This window comes from Perna viridis, chromosome 4, assembly GCF_037379345.1.
Source record: "Perna viridis isolate PV_CMFRI_1.1 ecotype Kerala chromosome 4, ASM3737934v1, whole genome shotgun sequence".
NCBI classification, from domain to species: domain Eukaryota; kingdom Metazoa; phylum Mollusca; class Bivalvia; order Mytilida; family Mytilidae; genus Perna; species Perna viridis.
Window position 1 is genome coordinate 13,384,809 of NC_142448.1, and position 19,989 is coordinate 13,404,797.

Consider the following 19,989-nt stretch of genomic DNA (forward strand, 5'->3'; position numbering starts at 1 on the left):
TTGGAAGAGAGTTATTTTGGAATGGAAAAAATGCGATCAGGAGATTTGAAGAACTGTAATTTGACATTCATAGACACACTATATTTGTTTAAGTTTTTAACTTTTTAGTTTGTGTTATATAATTTCGGGTCTTCAAAGAACCTTTGTTGCTTTGGGTTTAACACACCCGATCCCTAAGCTTTCGAAACCCGTTTCTGTGCATGTCTTTTCTGGAATGACATTAAAATTGAGCTGCAGCAATTTACAGTTCTCCATACTTATCTGATTAAAGTCAAGATCTTCACGTATGTAAGTTGTAACTCGCATTTTCTTCATAACTTAAACAAAAATAATTATTTTTGGATGACTGGCATGAAAGTGAGCCTTAAACTAAAATGATTCTTGTGCGGATTATGCGATGTATGTCGTTATTAGGAGAATCATTCGTCATGAAAAAAAATGAGACTTTCAAAAATTATTTGTCTTCTTGTATGAGTTGCTCATTTACTTTTGTTACTTTGTATGTATGATTTTAGTTACTTTGTGTTCTTTGTTGTGTGTGTCTGTTTTCCATGTCTGGTCTTTGTCCCTGGATTACATTCTTTTGATTACTGCTATAACCTTGGTTCCCTTGATTACTCCTTGTAATGATTTATCAACTTAAACAATTTACTCAAGCCAAAAACTAAGTTTTCCAAATTTTCTCAAAAATGTTTTAAACAAATTTGTGTAATAGAGAAATGCATATCCTTGCCAATTTAAATCGTCTGAATTGAAAGGGAAAATATTGCATATCATCTGGTTTCAACTTACTGTCTTCAGTGCCACGTAGATCATTCATAATTATTTTTGTCGTTTTGCATGTATTAAAGAAAAAACAACAGACACAACTGAAATTAATTTAATAAACAACTAAAGAAAATCAACAGTATAAATGTATTTTAAAGAACAAGAAACAAGTATAAAGTATAATATATATGTATATATCACAGGTAATACTGCACTATTTTGTTCACAAATCATCACATTATTCGTGCATAATTGGTATAACAAAATTTATATTGCATCTCCTTTCAAAAGCGTTTGAGCTCCTTTTCATGATACGTGAAGAAATTTCTTAATTTTGTTAAATTTTTTGCCTATTATTATTTTTGTGATAATGTCGTTTTAATCTAAATACGTTATGCAATATGATATGCTAATTGAGTTGTAATTGAATAATGTACTACTCTACTAGTTACGAACAATTACTTGGAAATCTTTATTTTTGCCTAGTTTGTCCCACATACTTTATATCCGATGATATGATTTTACATTTCCATAATGAAACAGTCCTGACAGGCGATTGGCTGTAAGTGGCATAAAAGTCATTGAACATTTGACTGACTCCGCAATTCCCTGGTGCAATAAGGGTTTTGTTTTAATTATTCTCAGTGTTGCCTTTTAGAAACCTTTAATAATATCGTATGATTCGAGAGACGAAATGACCACGTAAAATACCCAGAGGAAAAATATGAATATTCCTGTTATCCATTTCGTTTTGACTGGTCCCCCAAGTTCTCCATTTCCGAACAGTTTCATTTTCCTTCTAATGAAGAGTACGGTTATGGCAACAAAAGCAACTGATAGATAGATTACAACAGAAAATCCCAAGCTGCCCGCTTTATACTCAAACGTTGTATCCTGGAAAATATAAACAGAGGAGATTAGTAAAATCAAACATGTAAAATGATGCTTAACTTCCCTTAAAGGAAAAACACAACATAATGCGATTTGCTACGGTTTATATCAAAGTATCAGATAAGAAAGTAATAAAGGACTCCAAACCTCGCGGGGGGAATTCAAATTAAGAGTACATCAATCAGTAATGATCGAGACATGCATTTCAGCAATTAACCAAACCATTCCTTAACACAAAACCATAAACATTCTGTGGATAAACAGAAAAGTCAGAATTAACAATGAAACATAAGTAAATGAACAGAAATCATAGTTTGAGCGGTATTTCAACACCTAAAGACTACTAAACGTGAGGCTCTTAATAGCCTGAATCGCTCACCTGGCTCGATAAGCAACACTTTATTTTTGTAAAAGCGGCTATTTTTTTTTCTTGGATAAAATTTTCACACGCTAATACCTAAGGAACAATTAAAATGATTTTTATTAAATTCTGTTGGGTAGTTTCTGAAGTAAAAATGTTTTAAAGTAACAACATTAAAGATAGCCAGAAAAAAAGTCGAAATGGGCAATAACTCCAACATGGCTGAAAAGATTAACACGAAAATTTGACCACTGCAGATCTCATCATGCTGAACATTTTAATTAGTCAGATTTTGGTTGACCATCTACGGACGACGACAAAAGCCAAATGATTACAATAAATACAATAATAGTAGAAAGTAAAATGAACGACCCTGACTCCTCAAGATAATTTATAGCACAGTTAGGTTCGTGTCCTCTGATATCCATTTATATAAAATATTAAAAATCAGGTTTACCCATTCTTGAATGTGATTAAACATGCTAGTGACTTTGACCTACAGGAAGTTACCATTTCATAATATTCTAGCAAAGTCTTGATAAAAATATTCCATAGCTCTGCATATAACATAAAGTAAAAACGGGGAACATTTTGATGGGTCCAAGAGATATAAACACAGCCAGACTGTGAAAATAACAGCCAAATGTAGTATATGTTCAATGAACCGATACAAATTATGAACACCTTGAAATAATTATGCTCGTTTAGGCTTACTTGTTGAATTTTTTTTTTAATCTCAAGTGGAGACTACCACCTTAAAAATATTTTATAATTATATATACTGTATATTTACGAAACGTGTTTTTTTTTCACGATTCATCTTAAGCAATGATATATATACAGTCGCAAAATTACAGTTTGTGTTATGTGTTATGTTTTGAAAATAATACAATAGACTTAAAAAAAAATACCTTTGCCTCCCAGTAACTGGCTGCTAGTAACCATGGTAAACCAAGACCCAAAAATACATTGACGGCATTACTACCATTTATATTTCCAATGGCACAGTCTGCGTAATTTTCATTGATAGCAGCAAGTTTGCTGGCAAAAGTATCTGGCATGCTTGTTCCTAAAGCAACAAAGGTAATAGCTGTCACTGTTGGTTTAATACCAAGCAGACATCCGAATATCGTCGCGAGATCTGCTACTATAGCAGTCAGCAGACCAATTACTAACAATGAAAAGATGAATGTCAACCAACCTCCCCATATTCCTGTTGGTGGAATGCATGCGAAAAATACCTGGAATAAAAGTAAATATATGTACAGCATTGTTTTGGTAATTCTACAATTTGCGATGAAAAGCTCCATCTTCTCATGTGAATATACACCATCGATATTTCATCTCAAAAACCTGTAAAAATGTATTAAATTTTCTGCATTCCGTATTAGGAAATAATTGAATAAAGGTGACCTCATTATAGTAAATAAAACCATGCATACTTATATTATCATATAACCTTATAAAAACCGTACCAGACATTACTGTTAATCACTGAAACTTACTTGAGTTTCCTTTTGAAATAAATCGGTCATTTCTAATTAACATGGATTATTTATGGGCTTCGATGCGTTTTAATCACTGTTAAAGATTCAAACAGATTAGGTTGCATTCTTGCCAGCAAACATTTTTCTCGACTAAATTTTAAAAAAAAGTTTATCTTGAATTTATACAAATGTACAGTCAAGTTACGGTAATTTAATTAATTTCTTTTTTAGTTTAATGGCGCGTAGATTGGAGAATGTTCCTTTTAAAATAGTTCATAGATGCAGATAATATCTACCTTCCAGAAAAATGACAAAAAATGCATGACGTAATCTAATCCTGACGCTTCATCTATATCCCCGCCATTGACATTCATTGCCTCATGAAACTGTTGTTTCCACGACGACGTGTCTAACCTAATTCCATCTAGATTCTGTTTTGTCTGATTTGCTATTCTTGAAACCAAACCATCAAATTCTGAAATAAAGACGAGAAATAAAAAAAAACGTGATGAAATTTATCGATTTTTTTAGTCGTTTCTCTGAGAAGAAAGATTTTTGTCACTATCTGTTTAGTATTTAGGTTAAATAGTCTTGAGTTCAATCGATAGGTATATTTTGTTCAATGTAACAAAAAAAACTTACTGCACCACAAATTTTTTGAGCAATAAAATTGACAACAAATTGACTTCTGAATAATTCAACATTGCCACTTCACTCTACGTGACTACAGAAAGATTCTCGGCAATAGTTCGTCACGCTTTTGCAAAATGAATTAATTTCTGGGCCTCATAAAATAATGATATTAGATCAAAAATGGAAGTTTACTTGGCTATAAATAAAGCAAGAAGAAAAAATACATAGGCCATGAATAAACCATAATATGGATGCATTTGATATATATGGTTCTTAAATACATTTATGATTTATTTATTACTATTGCTTCTGTATTTTGTTAGGATATTTTGATAGTGCCACATTCATTTTTTTAAATTTCTGTACCTGCATCTGTAACCAAGGTAACAATAGTCTTGGGTATTTTACCCAGCTCTGCACCTCCTGTTGGAGTGTTTAATTCAACTTGAAAACTATGATCCCTTTCTGGTAACTAAAACAATAGGAAGATATTAATGTGATATCTGTTCAGTCAGTTAATATTAGGCCTTAGCTTACTTATTTCTTTTTTTAACAAAACTACTTTATGATTTATTCCATTTAAAATTATATTCATTTTTTAACCAAAAAACACATGCAGTTAAGAAAAAACGGTATTTGTTTACGTTCAAAAAGAATAATTACATTGATTTCAACTGCTAGTATAACAAATTTTACAGTCTTAGACTAGATGAATTACCTCCGAGTCCATGATAGCGAAGGACAGCGTTTTACTCGTTTCGCCATGTTTAAATGTGAGGTCACCCTCTCCACCAACGAAATCGACATTATGTTTGGCAGACATTTCGGTTGTTTTCCAGTTAACTGTTACCTCACCGTCAGCACCGTTAACTCGACTGACGATGACTTGTGCTGTTGCATTACTTTCGCGAACAATGTAGCTAGGTTTTGAAAATTCAAATTTTCCAGGCTCTGTAAGATATATATATCAGATATAACAGAATATTCATTTTACAGCTGACTGACTTAATTTAAGACATTCTTTCAAACTTTTCTTTTGCATTATATTATACTTATGAGACATCCATTACATTCATTTTCGCCTCCTTTCTATTTTAATTGTCAATTAATAAAAAAAAATTACACAATTTTTAAAAGCTAATGTGACGCTTTAAATTACAACATCATTAGTTATGGAGACACAATTTCACATAGATTAATCATGTAAAACATTTAAAAATACAACTTTCCAATATTCTCTGGCTATAAGAGTACTTGATCCAAAACATTTAAAAAATATATTTTCAAAATGTCATTCATTATTAAAGTATTTTACAGAAATAAACAAATTTAATATAATATAAATGTTTCATTATCGGTAATAATTTTTCGCAGTTCAGTGTCGTTTGAGAGTACTGTAAATAAATATTCATATTGTGACAACAACTCTAAACAAATAAATTTTCCAATGTTAATGACACAAAAAAAATATGGCCTTAAAAACTGCTAGTTGAAGGGTCTGAATAAAGTAGTTGATAATTTTTATTTAAAAGTACTTTTATTTGAAAAAGCAACGAAGGTGACCTGAATCATACACCACATGTTGGTATTCTAAAAACCAAACATCTGAACGTAGCTAATAAAGATCTGTTGATCAATTTACTCTGATGAGTTTTTCAACAAGTATTGTGCAGAGTCGTTACTTAGTATGTAAATTGATTTGGAGACTTCGTTAATCTAATCAATTCCACACCTTGTAAATTAATATGCAATAAAGTGAATATGTGAATGAATGAACGAAATATTATTATTTACAACAGAGTTGAGGTTTTTTTTACCTCGAGGTGGATAAGTTACGACAGACGTTTTACAACTCTATCTTTTATAGACTTCTATCGGTGTTCTATAAATATACATTTGTTGTAGTTACCGTTGTTCTGTAAATACTATGTAATACGGATAAAACGTGACGTTTTTTATTGGATCTGGCCTAAGTTTCATTAAAAAATTGAGATTTTCCTCAAATTCTTCCACAACTCAAATTTTGACCGATAAAATCTATCGAAATTGGAGATTTGAGGAAAAACGAAAGGTTTTGAGGAAAATCTCAATTTGAGATTTTTTATGAAACCCATGTCTGAACTTGCTTGTTAAGTTGAATAAGAAATCAAGATTTTGTTTTTTGATAATTTCGACAACTACAAAGATGATAAATGATAAGTTTTAGAGTACTTTAATACTCCAGATGAAAATTGTCACAAAACTTACCATCATCATTGATAATTGTTACTTGGTTGATGGAAACTTTTCCCAGAACTACATCGTGTTGTTTTTTATCCTCTGGAAGATGAAGCTTGACGAAGAAGAATTCATCTGGTTCCCAGATATCGTCATCAATAATTTCCACGTGAACTTCACGAAGTGACTCGTTGACAGCAAACTCGACAAACTCCTTCATAGGTTTATAGTCACTCCCGGCTTCTGCAGTGCCATCTATCGTCTCTACCCTAAATATTGAAAGAGACAAAACCATACAAACTTCAAAATCCTTACTATGTATATGGGTTTAACTTATTCTAACAAGTTTAATGGAAATGTAAGTACTTTCTTTGGTTTGTAAATTCTCCGTCAAAATCCACTGTATTCTTTCTTTGTTGGATGATTTTACACTTTCTAGGTCGTGACTTAAAAAAACTTTAGAAAAACAACTCAGGTTTGTCTGGCATTCTATAACAGGATGGTTAAAACATTTAGTGACTTGCACTTACAAGACTGTGACAGGTACATCCATTTTACCAAATCTTTTAATTCCTATTCTGACCTTTCCTTCGTTTTCTAATACTGCACAAGATGATGCTGTGAACTCCACAACACTATTAGAACCGCCATCGCTGAGATCTATGAAGTTCAGGCTTGCAGTGGAATGAATATCTGTCAATATCTGCGACTGTTTTACTTTGACGTTTTCGTACAACTGAAACAAAGGTTCTTATGGAAATATTTTAGGAGGTAATGACATGATACCAGCATCTTACACTACAATCATTCTAACATGAATTTATTTGTCAGCCATTATTTGAGAAATGTTGGTTTCTATTTCATAAATCGATCGGAGTTCTCTTTTCCAAACAGACACCATGATTATGCTCTGTGTCGATATTTTGTCTATAACACAGGGAATAATAATGTTTCATGGCCCCTTAACAATTGTAAATAACAATGATATCTGTGTCAACGAACAACAAACAGTATGAAGATCCTAGAGGAAGACAAAAGCTATATATCTACAACGAAATTAAGAGTTCCTACTATTTTATTCTGGCATATATAAACAAAACAGTTTCTTTGTTGTTGGTTTTTTTTTTCTTACAATAACTAAAAAAAAATATACCACTCATACAATTTCTAACCATTTACTGCAGTGGTTTATCGTGGATAGGTTATTATAATAGCAAATTAATCCTCATTTTTTTATAAAATGGATTTTTTTTCAAGTCTGTTATGTTAAAGATAAAATAAAAAAACCCTACAGTTAGATTTTATTTTACATACCACTAAATCAACCAAATGAGCTTTTAGACAGAACGTACGCAAAAATAGTCCTACACCAGTTTTAGTGCACATGTGTTATGTTGCTGTGGAAAAAGTGCACATCAAACCTACACAAGTGAGCTTGTGTTTTGCAGGAATTATATTTTTACATAAAATAGTCACTGTAACTTACTGAATTAAATATTTTTTATGAATTCTGAATGAAGACCCCTTTTGTGAAATTGAGGGGAATTCCCATTCTATTTTTAGCTCATTGTCTTCTAGGAGCCAGTGTCACACTGCAAGGTATTTTCAAGGCTATTAGTGTAAAATTCAGCTTTTATGTTAAACTTAAGGTAAAAGGTCTATAACACATTAAACTTAGCAACATCAGTAGTTTGTATGTAATAATAAAATGATGCCAGATACTGGAATTTTAAGACTTGCCATTGACTAGCAATCTAATTAGAATCAGACCTGTCAATTGTACCATTCAGTAACATCATGTAGTGACTGAATGGAACAATTGATACAATCTAATTTTAATCAGATTGACCGACTATAATCATTATATATAGACAATTTTAAAGACGAAAAAAATAATATGCTTCATACAAAATCAGTATACAAATTCTACATTAAACTTCGTCATTGTTAAGGAATAGTTTTCATTGAGACTGTATCATGTTAATGAATAACGCATGAGATATCCAACATTTACATCAAAAGTTGATTTTAAGGTAAATGACTTACAAAGTGTTATGATTCGATAGTGTTGATAGAATATGCATTGGTTGATCGGTAAAGCGCCGGAAGTACAGAAAGATCTAATGTTTCGATGTAGTTTACCCAAAAAAAAATAGTCTTTAAGTTTTCATAACAGCGTAAAATCACGGAAACAGAATTGTGTCTAGCAGTAGACCGTACGAAAATCTCAGATCTTGAAAGTGGCGATTGGGTTGTTTAACCTTAAACAATTGAGATGTTCAAAGCGATTTGCATTTGGTGACAATATCTTTTTATTTCATTTTTTTAAACATTCAAAACCCTGACTTGGGAGGATGCCATTCAAATAATTAAAAAAAAATATACGAACACACCAATCAGTGTTGATTTTTTTTTCTATAGAATTCACAACTAACGTTTAAGTTCAAAGCTAATTTATTGTAGATTATTTATTAGAAAAATCTGTATATATCTTGACGTTCTTGACTCCAGACTTTAAAACTATATACAGTTTTGTTCCGGATTAAGAAATAAATGCTCGTCACGTTATCTGTAATTAAATAAAATCATTTGTATCTACCTCAATTATTTCCAAGAGCTATCAAATTTAACAAACATAAAACTTGGAAGGAGGATCTATAGTCTGGTGTAATACAAAATATCTCCTAATTAGAACATTAAGTAGACTTTGGAGTTTTTTGTGTGGTATAAACTAGTAATGTAAAAAAACTAATGCATTACAAATTAGGGCATCAACTGAAAGTTATTAACAGATGTTATAAACAGACTTTTCCCCAAGGTCACAAGTAAATAACTTGGAATTAATAACACTATACTAAATCCCTGGTACGGACAGGATAATGCTTCCGGCGAACACCACTATCATCTATATTCATACACATTGTACAATAGGACATTATGTATTAGTTGGATACAATCCATTAGGATACTTCTCACAGCTATATAAATCAAAAGATCTCAATTCATTCTGTGTGCATTACTTGATGAATTACATAAGTACTAGCTGCTAGTATTTTCACAGAGTTCTAGCCTGTTTTGTAATAATATGATTTACTTGTGTCTTGTTATATCATTGTACAAGAGACTGCAGAGTTAAGTTTTAAATAATGCAATCAGTCTTAAAAACAAAACATTGCTGATTCCTTGAACATATTTTGTTTAAGTTTCATATGGTTATAATAATAATTTCTGTTGTGTTGTCAATTTAAACAGCTATCAAATGGTACAAGTCAAAATGTAAATGTTATATCTAAATATTGTGTTGCAGAATACTGCATTTCATTGTTAGGCTACGACAATTTTTATCCAAAGGGGGTCAGGGAATATTAGGCTGGGATTTGATGTTGGATCAGATTTTTTTCGCGCAGCAACCAAAATCAATATTTTTTATTAGAAAACCTGCTTGTTAAGTATTGGGAAAATGTACAAAAATACATTAAATCTTTTTTTTCAATGGATGAACAAAAAAAAACCCTTTTGAGGCACTACAAACCTCTTTCAGTGTTGAATTGATTTGCGGTAAAAGTTTGTGTCCTCCCGTCAGCCCCCGTCGAGCATTTACTCTGTACCACATTGAACTGTGGTGTTCGTTCTGTGCTATTTTTGCCGCTGCAAGTTTAGCTGCCTTTTCTTCAGAAAGATCCCTGTTCCGCCCAAGTTCTTTTGCTAGATGTATGATTTCAGCTCTTTCCTCTTCGGCATTCGTACTTTCACTATTGTCGTAATCTTTAAAAATAAATTTGTCTTATAAAAGATATTTCTTTTCATAATTATAGTCAACAACAACCATACACTTTGATGGTGATAATCGTTGGATTAAAACGTTTGATTAAAATATGATAAATTGCAATGATAAATGTTAACCGCAATATATACACATCTAACAAAATAGGGTTACCTAAATCTTAAAAGCAATATACAGTTTAATTGCTTTGTATTATGTTATCACAGTTCCAGATAAATACTACGACAACAACTCATGCAACTACTTTTTCCCAAAGCATACAAACAAGCATTTAGTTGGTGTTCATTCCTTGCACTATCTCCATAACCGATCAATAGTACATTATATCAAAAAATGTGCATGGACAAAGAAGTAGTAACAGAGTAATAGACATTTTTTTTTTATTTATTGCTACTGTAGTCACATGACTTTAAACGATGTAATACTGTAATATGTAATACTAAAATAAGAGCAGCTTAGAGAAACATACGTATTTGAATGGGATAAAAGTAAGCTTTACTTTAACTATCATTCTGTTCCCTTAATCGAAAGTTTGAAACCAAGCTTGTTACAAATATAAACCATCTTATGTAGATGCACACAAAGGTTTTGGAATTTCAAACATGGCCACCATTTCAAAATGGCCGAGGTTCAAATTTTAAAAAATATGTCAAAAAATTACAAAAAATGTAGAAGGACATACTTAGTTTGAAAATAGGTCACCAGAAGGGCTGCCCATCGGCCATATTAAAAAATCAAAAAGTGGCCGTCATACAAAGATTTATTAAAAAATAAGAATATAAAAAGAATAATCATGGAGAAACTGATTTAAAATGCTCCCGTGACAACTTGGAAGCTCGTGGAACATTCTATTACGCTGTGCGTAATAATTATATCTAGTTGCATTTAATTTACATTTGCATAAGACACAAAAGCAACCGAGCATTGCAACATAAATCTGCAAGTTATGATATCACGCAAATATGGTATGATCTTGCAGAATGTAGGACAAGGTTACGAAAAACTTTTTTACAAACTAAAATGGTAATAGTTAATTGTTTTTGTTTGTTTGTTTTTTTTTTTGGTTTTTTTTCATACTTCTTTCATACTTTTGTTAATATAATGGTATACTATTTGCGTGATATTATAATATAAGACTAAGGCCACAATAAGTAGACACTACCAAGCTGGCAACGTTAGCTTAACACAATATACATTTGTTCATTCCATGTTAGTAAAGTACTGAAATATGGCGACACTGTAGATTCAAACTTTTATCGTCTTATGGTAAGTGAATAATGAATGATAACTTAAATCATATTCTCTCTGTAACTGTACATGTATCAAATAAGTAAAGCTTAAATAACAGCAAAAAAAACCAGTCAAATACGATGTAACGTAAAAGTGAATAGTTAAAAACAAAACTCAAAATATTGGATTGTTTACCACTTTTTAAACAAGGACAATGATTGGGTACAGACGATAAAGATTTGAGTCTTGGGGATTTGTTAGATTTCATGCATCCCTGTTACCTATTGTTATGCGCACTTTGACATCTTTAATCGTAGTATCTGATTTTTCACCTAAATGAAATAAATATTTACAATATTGAAGTGATCACTACAGATGTTTTTTTATGGTCGTCATCATGAACGATCAATACGGTGTTTCCATGAGCAACTCGGCAGGTGTTTCTAGAAAACCAAAGGACTTTTACCTTACCGGTGCACCTGGTCCATGCTTCCAGTTTTTAGTGAAGTCCGAGTTGCTCATTTGCTTTTATTTATATGTACATATTATTTTGGATTTTCATGTTTTTGTCTGTTTTCCCTTTCTAGTCTTTTATCTTTGAATTATATTGTTTTGATTTCTGCTCGAATCTTGGTTCCCTTGATTACACAAATTTACCTAACGGTGTACCTTTTCTCAAATAACAAAATTATTACACCTATCCCAGAAGTGGCAGTAAGTTGTAATTCCCAGTCCATAATGTATGGCCTTGTCTATATATCATGCACAGGTTTGTTTATCACATATCTTTAATAATCTCTGCAATGTTTTTTTTTCAACTAGGAATGTTGTATATTAGATAATTTATGACTGGCTATGGTGCAAAAGTGTGTACAAATTTAGGAGAGAGATTTCCCTTATTCCCTCAAAGAAGATTGTCACGGATGGGTGTATTGATACAAAAGTATAAATATTGCAGTATTTTATTTTTAATAAATGCGAAAATTCATAATAAATATGCTCGTACTGAAAATTGAATAAAGCAAGACAACATATTTTTTTTTAAATTCTGGAATTTATCTTGAAAGGTTCGATGACTAATTAATTCTTAACTAAAAGAAATATAATTATATGAACAATGAAATCAGTTGAGCAGACTACACAGGAAAAATTATTTCACGTGATTTTCGCATGAATTTCATATGATTTCCACCTGAATTGAGCAAATAAACTTCGTGATAAATTTCACTTTAAATTCAGGTGAATCGAGTCTTCACATGAAATTCACGTGAATTGATAACATGAAAGTAGTGTTAAGTGAATTTCACGTTAAAATCACGTTAATTTCATGTGAAATTCACATGAATTTCACATGAAGCTCGATTAACATGAGCTTCACATGAAAAATATTTGCCTGTGTAGTCGTTCATCTCGATGTGATTATTCCATGATAGTGCATTTTCTACTTAGATGCGACGTAGATAAAATCATTCCTCTTCATTTAGGTAATAATTGATTTACGGAGAATATAAGATTTTCAATGATTAATTATTTGATAAAAAATGTAGTAAGTCTTGCTATTGTCTGTCACCTTCAATATTGATCTGTTGTAATAATGCAAGACTTTATCATTGTTTCGTAAGATTGTTTAATTCAGCGTTTCCAACGAGAAGATTTTCTATGCGAACTTTGGTGAACTTAGTCAATGCCAGGACAGAAGAAGATATCAAGTATAGCATAATATGTATGATTGAATTGGGGTTACTAACTCCATCATATATTACTTGTCTTAATGACAACTTAATTAACAAAAATATAGAAACACCTTCCTATGTAGCTATAGTGTTCATAATGACGATGATGAATTTTAATGAAAAGAAGTGCTTTTTATACAGTCTAAGTACAGATCATACAAAAGCTACTGTGTATAAATATATAACAAAGAAAAGTAAATACGTCATGATAAGTAAAATGCTTTCTGTATTTATGGTTTATATGTAGAAAAACAGGATCTAATTAGTATAAAGAACAAACAGATGATGATACTAAAACTATAGCCATAAAAACATAAGCATAAAAACACTTGGTAAATGGATGATTTTGCATCTAAGGTGACACACACTAAAATAATCATTGTCCAGAAAATTACTGAAATAGCAAAATGCAATGTTTTATAAAACGGACAGAAAAATGATAAGGTGAATATTAAACACGCCGTCACAATAAGTATGGAGTGCCGATATGGCAGTTAGAATATATTGAGATGTATGGAAATATTAAGTTGTTGTGAGATCAGCATCAAAACACAACAAATGAACCGTAAAGACTGACGAATAGATCAGAAACAAAGATGCATTGATTCCTGGCAACATATGAAGAAAACGCTATTCAAGACGCATGAATAACTGATCATTTTGAGAGCAGATAGAGATAACAACCATCGACGATATGTAAAAAAAAAACCAAATAGAATCAGAGACACACAAAGTATACGTGGTTTAAAGAGTAGAAAAGTATCAAAAATCAAAGAAACGTGTATAGCTGGTTTTGTGGAGAAGACGCATGAAATGTTGGTACAGAATACATACTCTTGTTCATGCAGTTAAGTTTAAGACCACGATTTCTAAGTGAATATTTTGAAAATAATGAAAGCAACAAAACTGTCCGAAACATACACTCTTCACGGTTAAAAAAACCGTTTCACATATATTTGTATTACAACTAAATACTCCAAAATTCAATAAGCACTCATATATACATTTGAAAATGACAACTAAGTTGATAGTGCATGCGAGTTGGCCAATTGTCAGATAAGAAGAAATATTCACATAGTGTTTTCTATATTAACTAGTGCTATTAGTAGATGTTAATTAGTAAAGGTTCATTCCCCGTGCAACTAGATTACGAAAATAAAGACCAAATTTCTTTTCTACATTACCTTCGGTACTCTTCGGTCCTGGAATGAGAATATTTGCGTCTTAAAATCGGCGTAAGGATTTTTATATGGTTTGTCCTAACAATGATGATAAAAAATATACCAAGCTTTTGGCTAATAAGTGTCTCTGGCTGTTATACGATGTAATTAAAAAAACGCACACAAAAAAAAATGTTCAAACATTAATAATAAAAAAAGAACTTACTAAACATCATTGATTTACAAATTGACATGTCCTTATCAAAAATCTTGTAACATGGGACTTTGATGAGTCATTTGCATGTCATTACATCATTGTTGCAAAGTTTCTAGCAACGAACTAAAGCACTTCAAAGAGATTGGGATTAATGCAGCAACAATTATAGTATAAGTCTCAGAAAGAATAATTCATGCTCTTTGTTTATAAAAAAAAAAACAAAAAAAAAACATCAGCACAATCACATATTTAAATGGATAGACGTTGAGTTCCTCCTTTCCTAACACACAGATATAATTGTAAAATGTGTGTAAACAGACAAGGCATATTACATGTAATATTTTTGCAGAAACGAATTTTATTCGTGTTTTACAAAAATCTTCGATCATTCACTAATTATGCATATTTCGAGTCGTGTTCTTGAAAGTTGATGTAAATTTACAGTCGTCAACTGAACGATATATAACAAATGTTCAATAAAAATAATCAATTACCTCCTGTAAGTAAACAAGCATTATTTTGAATTGAAGTGGAAAGGTTGTTCTTTGATAAAGCAATGGCGTGATATAATCCAATGGTTCCAATTACGTAATACTGTCCTCAAACACATTAAACAGAATGACGTGTTTGTAGTGATTCTGGGTTTGAACAGCCGTTCATTTTCCTTTTATCGTTATTTCCTTATAACTGAAAAAACTGCCATGTGTAAAATTCTGGCAAAGTTCTTACTTACAGAAACAGGATAGGGTCTAGTCGTATTCATTTGAGCAACTTATTATTGTTAGATATCACTCAGTATATTTTAATACATAGATCGACGTTGAAGAATTAAAATAAGAATGTAAATTGTGAAATATTTTCTGTATCAATACGTCAAAAAAAGATAAACAATCATAAAAGTTGTGCATTCTGTAATGATGGATCTAATGTAACTTATAAAATCTCAGGGTAAAATTAACCATTCTAATACTCATAGATGTACTATGTTACCAATAAGAATCTTTGAATCCATTTTTTTTTCTTAAAACCTCTATACGTGCCAGGTGTCTAAAAGCCGTAACTGTCAGACCTTCTATCATCAAAACAAGTTTTACAGACGATTGTAAAAACAAACAAAACGTGACTGATCGTCAAGTTTTGATTGTTTTCCGAATAAATTAAACATCACATAAAATCATCAAAAACCATGATCACTTAATGGAATTTGATAAGAGAAAGAGTAAACACAATATGGGGGTTGTTTTGTAATATTTTATATTTATGATTGGCGGTTAGTCAGTGACTCTTTTTACAATATATTTGATTACCGAGAGAAAATATGTATGTGACATTTCCAAAACATGTTTTTTAAGCTAATCAATTCATTTAACATCCTACCATGAAACCTCTTTTCAAACGATGCGTTTATTAGAACTTGGCTGGCAGAAATAACCACAAAAAGTTAGAATTCAACCAGGTCTATTGATTTCTGACATCTTCGTAAAATATTCCGTTCTTTGTGGAACCTTTTGAATGTTAGCTAAAGTGCTTCACAATTCAATTTACATTTGCATTAATACCCTGCAAAATATCCGCTGCCTCTTTTGATTAAGCAGTAATGGATAATCAAAAGATCTTTCATGTGTTCAAATTATTCAATAATATAGCAATTTCGCTAACATTTTATAATGTAATAGTCGTATTTGACTTTCTTACGTCAGAGTGAGAACAATATGTGACCACTAAATGGTTTTGAATTTTGAGATAAAATGTTTGGTCAGTCTGTCACAGAAATCTCGGGAAGGCAGTGGAAATTACATTGAAATTAAGCTTTGTTTTTCTTGTTTGTTGTAATTTTTTGTTCTTTTTTTTTCGTAGTACTTTATTTTCACATTTTATGAAACCTTATTCAGGTAAAAAAAAGGAAAATGAAAAGCGATTAGGAGCTACAAATAAATCAACGGAACTTTAAATTGATTAATTTTGGAAGAAACACTTGGATTGGCCGCTCAATAATAAGTCATGTACATGTTTTACTGCAAAACTGTAATGAATAAATATTCTATGACCATGGGTTTCTAAATCTGAAGAATATGAAATAAAGCTTTCCCCAAAAGCAAGCGAAGGTGTTGAATTATTCAGATTTTATGTATCTAGATTCACATAATTTCATGTCTATATTACTTGTGTCCATACAGCTAATTAAGGGGGTGAACGCCTATCTGAATATGAATATGCATGTCTTGTCTTGTCTTGTCTTGTCTTGTCTTGTATTATGTTTTGTGTGTGTATACGTATGCCAGTATTGCTCAATTTTTCATTTCCAAAAGCTAAAGGCAGCCTAAATCTCATCTCCACTATCTAGGTTAAATCTGTAAAATTTAATTGTTTTGTTTCTCTGTTTTGTCATTTTTTTCCTTACGTCTACAAAGAGAATAGCTATCATCGGTACTACTTGTATTCTCCTTTAGTGTCACCACAACTTGCCTGATCACATTTTTCTCAAACTTTAGTTTTTATATTTTCTTATCTTATCATTATTTTGCTTTCAATTTTGCTTTCATGCTTACGCACGCAAATAAAATTTATGAACAAAAACAAAACGTCATGATGATTCGTCTCATGACTTGTTCAAATTCATTTGTGAATTTTACATAATAGTTGCCGCGAATATTGCTTTGAAATGATACTGAAATATAGACCCTTCCTCAGCAACGAGCGGTTCAAATAGTTTAAATCAAGAGTAGGCTGACGAAGAATTTAATCCATTTCACCCATGAATTCAGTAGAAAACTAGGACAATGTAGGACGGTGGGAAATCTCTCCAAAAATTTAATATCCACCATGTGGTTAAAAATCCTCGTGCATTTTTAATCACTGGCTTGTAATGGGAGAAATATAATAACACCTATATTAAGCTTACCTATTCCAATTTCCACTTCCGAGGACGTTTTATTGCTTCTTTTACAACAGAAACGTTTGTCAACAGCGTACGACACCAAAATTAGCATAGGAAAAAACAAAAATGTGACAACTGCCTCCCATAAATCCACAACGTCGGGTGTGATCACCATGAGCACTAATGCAAGCCATACGTAAGACAAAAGATTAAAAACTGACGTCACAACATACACAGGAACAAGTTTAATTCTTCTAATTTCGTTTTTCGGTATACAAATGACACAAATAGCGGTTATAGCCAACAAGTTAAAGGAAGCTGATCCAACAATAGTTCCAGGACCTAGCTCTCCTGCCACAAATTTATTTCCACATATTTCTATCACATTGAGCAAAATTTCTGGGGCGCTAGTACCGAAAGCAAGAAGACTTAAATTAGCGACAGTGTCATTCCACACTTTAACTTCTACGTCTCTCGTACCCTCTTTTACTTCTGAATCTGCTATCTTAACTATTCTAGTCTTACTAGTAATTTTTTCTATTGCGCACATGAACGTATCTGCTACTATAGCTATTCCAAGAAATAACCATAGCATGGCAACTAAGTAGAGAATTGCCCGAACTGCAACATGCCAGTTCGATTCATCCAGAATAGGCAAGATCAGTGCCGTGCAGTTCGACATCTTTTAAATTATCTTCTTATTCCTGAAATCAGAGAGAAATACGAATCAGTATACAAAAATTATTACTGATATGCCTATTCTAAAACAAATATCTACACTGTTAATGACCATGGTGTTTGCATTTACAAGATAATTGTTAACAATTGATTGATTGTAGTTTTACATCATATGGCAGTTATTTCATGCATTTCAGGACGAGATCTAGTCTATCCACTTATCGAACAGACCCTGCTTTGTGAATACGCAGACCCAGATTTTAATGTTCCGGCACATAGGATCGACAGTCCGAAGAAGAAAGACGTATTATTCCAGTTCGGCACTTTATTTCAGACTCCGGGCTATTCAGTCGTCACTGTTCAGCGGAGAAGCAGTGATTCTTCGGTATAATCCATCGGGGATCGAATCCACGACTTTGCACGTTCCCATACATTCTACCGCGAGGCAATCGAGCCGGTTTTGTTTCAAATATCATTGCTACTGACAGAGATGCATTGTCTTTTGTTATAAACTTCTATTTTAACATACAAACTGACTTTTATAGAAATATAAAACTACATAAAAGGTTTAATCGTCTTTGAATGGATTAGTAAGTTACTTATGAATGTCAACAAATCTATTTTTAATTCGTATTCGTTAAAAATGTGAAATCAACTAATGTTTTCAATCCAAGTTGGTGGTACATTTGGAATGGTGATTGCGGCAATATTTGACCATCATTAACATGGGATTAAAACAATTATACAATAAATATCAAGAACAAAAACACTGTGCAGGTGGTATATTGAACTCAGAAAGTATGTTAGGCCTGCAGCAAGACTAAGCATGTCGTAAAAGGCGACTAAATAGTGCTCAGAACCCTAGCAGGGGCTAGGGCGCTCTGCCCACAGAGCAACTGCGTTGTGTGCCCCAGGTGGTGGAATGGGGTACCCCTGGCGAGTTACATGCTGGGGTTGTCAGGCTATAATACGGAAAACCTGACCGCAAACCATAGTGGTGCACCGTGTTGGGAAAGATGTCACGTTCCTCACACATTAAAGAACCCTACTGTGGTATTCTCCCGTAGTGGGAACCATAGGACTCCGCCACAGGAGGCTAATTTGCCCGACCCTACCCACCACTCCCTATTTCCAGTGGCAATCAAAATTTGTCGACCCCATTATCCTTGTGTCCCATCCCATTTTTCATTTCATCATTATTTCATGTTCATTTTATCATCCACTTCATGTTCATCATCTGAATATAGCTGAAATATTGCTACTCGGGCGTTAAACCCCAACAAACAAACAAACAAACAGTAAGTATAATTGGTCATTGATAATTCTTTTATAGAACATGTCATTATAGAGTCATATTTAGCTTTAAAACGCTACATGTTCGTATTCCAACAGCGTGACATTTAATTTAAGCACCTAAACACGGACCCGAGCCTTATCATACTTTTATCTGTGTGTTGCTGCTATTTGAATGTTGTTTGCCATTTGACTCTATTTCCATAACTTTGTCTCCTTATTTTGGCTTTTTGATTTTCTATCTTCCCCTCAACTTATTTCAAAGTATTAACAATAGTTATTGACATTTTTTTCACATATTTCTTCGGTACTGTATATGGTTTTGTCAGTTAATTTTTTTTTCGATTTGACTGAAAGTTAATAAAACTTTGCATACATATCATAAGTTCCAAATCCCCTGTTAAATATCGCAAATGTTTTACAACTGAATTCATGCTTTAAACGTGGCCGTCTATTTTTTATTTCTGTACTAAGTACAGACGTTCTGAAATTCGTTTCATTATTTTGTACGTTCCGGGCGTATTGATTTGGGTTCTTTATTTATGTATAGGTCAAGCTACCTTTATTTATATTTTATGCAGGTTAATGGAGAAAATCAACGATAGGGTGAAAATGTATAGGGAATATGTTGTCTTGTTTCACCAACTAAAGATTTGGAG

At 32.1% G+C, this 19,989-nt stretch overlaps 1 protein-coding gene across 5 annotated transcripts in view; it reads right to left on the reverse strand.

The window, feature by feature from the left end:
- Positions 1–865: 865 nt before the first annotated feature.
- LOC148618931 (sodium/calcium exchanger 3-like) overlaps positions 866–19,989 on the reverse strand; it is a 34,287-nt gene continuing 15,163 nt past the window's right edge. For 2 of the 5 annotated variants that reach the window (XM_088578310.1, XM_088578308.1), the window contains 11 exons: positions 17,384–18,063; positions 14,289–14,306; positions 11,653–11,703; positions 9,890–10,122; positions 6,888–7,093; positions 6,388–6,626; positions 4,859–5,091; positions 4,507–4,612; positions 3,804–3,982; positions 2,932–3,261; positions 866–1,662 (listed from right to left, as the gene is read on the reverse strand). In XM_088578310.1, the coding sequence (XP_088434436.1) occupies positions 1,423–1,662; positions 2,932–3,261; positions 3,804–3,982; positions 4,507–4,612; positions 4,859–5,091; positions 6,388–6,626; positions 6,888–7,093; positions 9,890–10,122; positions 11,653–11,703; positions 14,289–14,306; positions 17,384–18,041 (2,493 nt within the window). In that variant the 5' untranslated portion in view covers positions 18,042–18,063 and the 3' untranslated portion in view covers positions 866–1,422. The remainder of the gene's footprint in view (positions 1,663–2,931; positions 3,262–3,803; positions 3,983–4,506; positions 4,613–4,858; positions 5,092–6,387; positions 6,627–6,887; positions 7,094–9,889; positions 10,123–11,652; positions 11,704–14,288; positions 14,307–17,383; positions 18,064–19,989) is intronic. The other 3 variants (XM_088578312.1, XM_088578311.1, XM_088578313.1) reach the window with 3 other exon arrangements.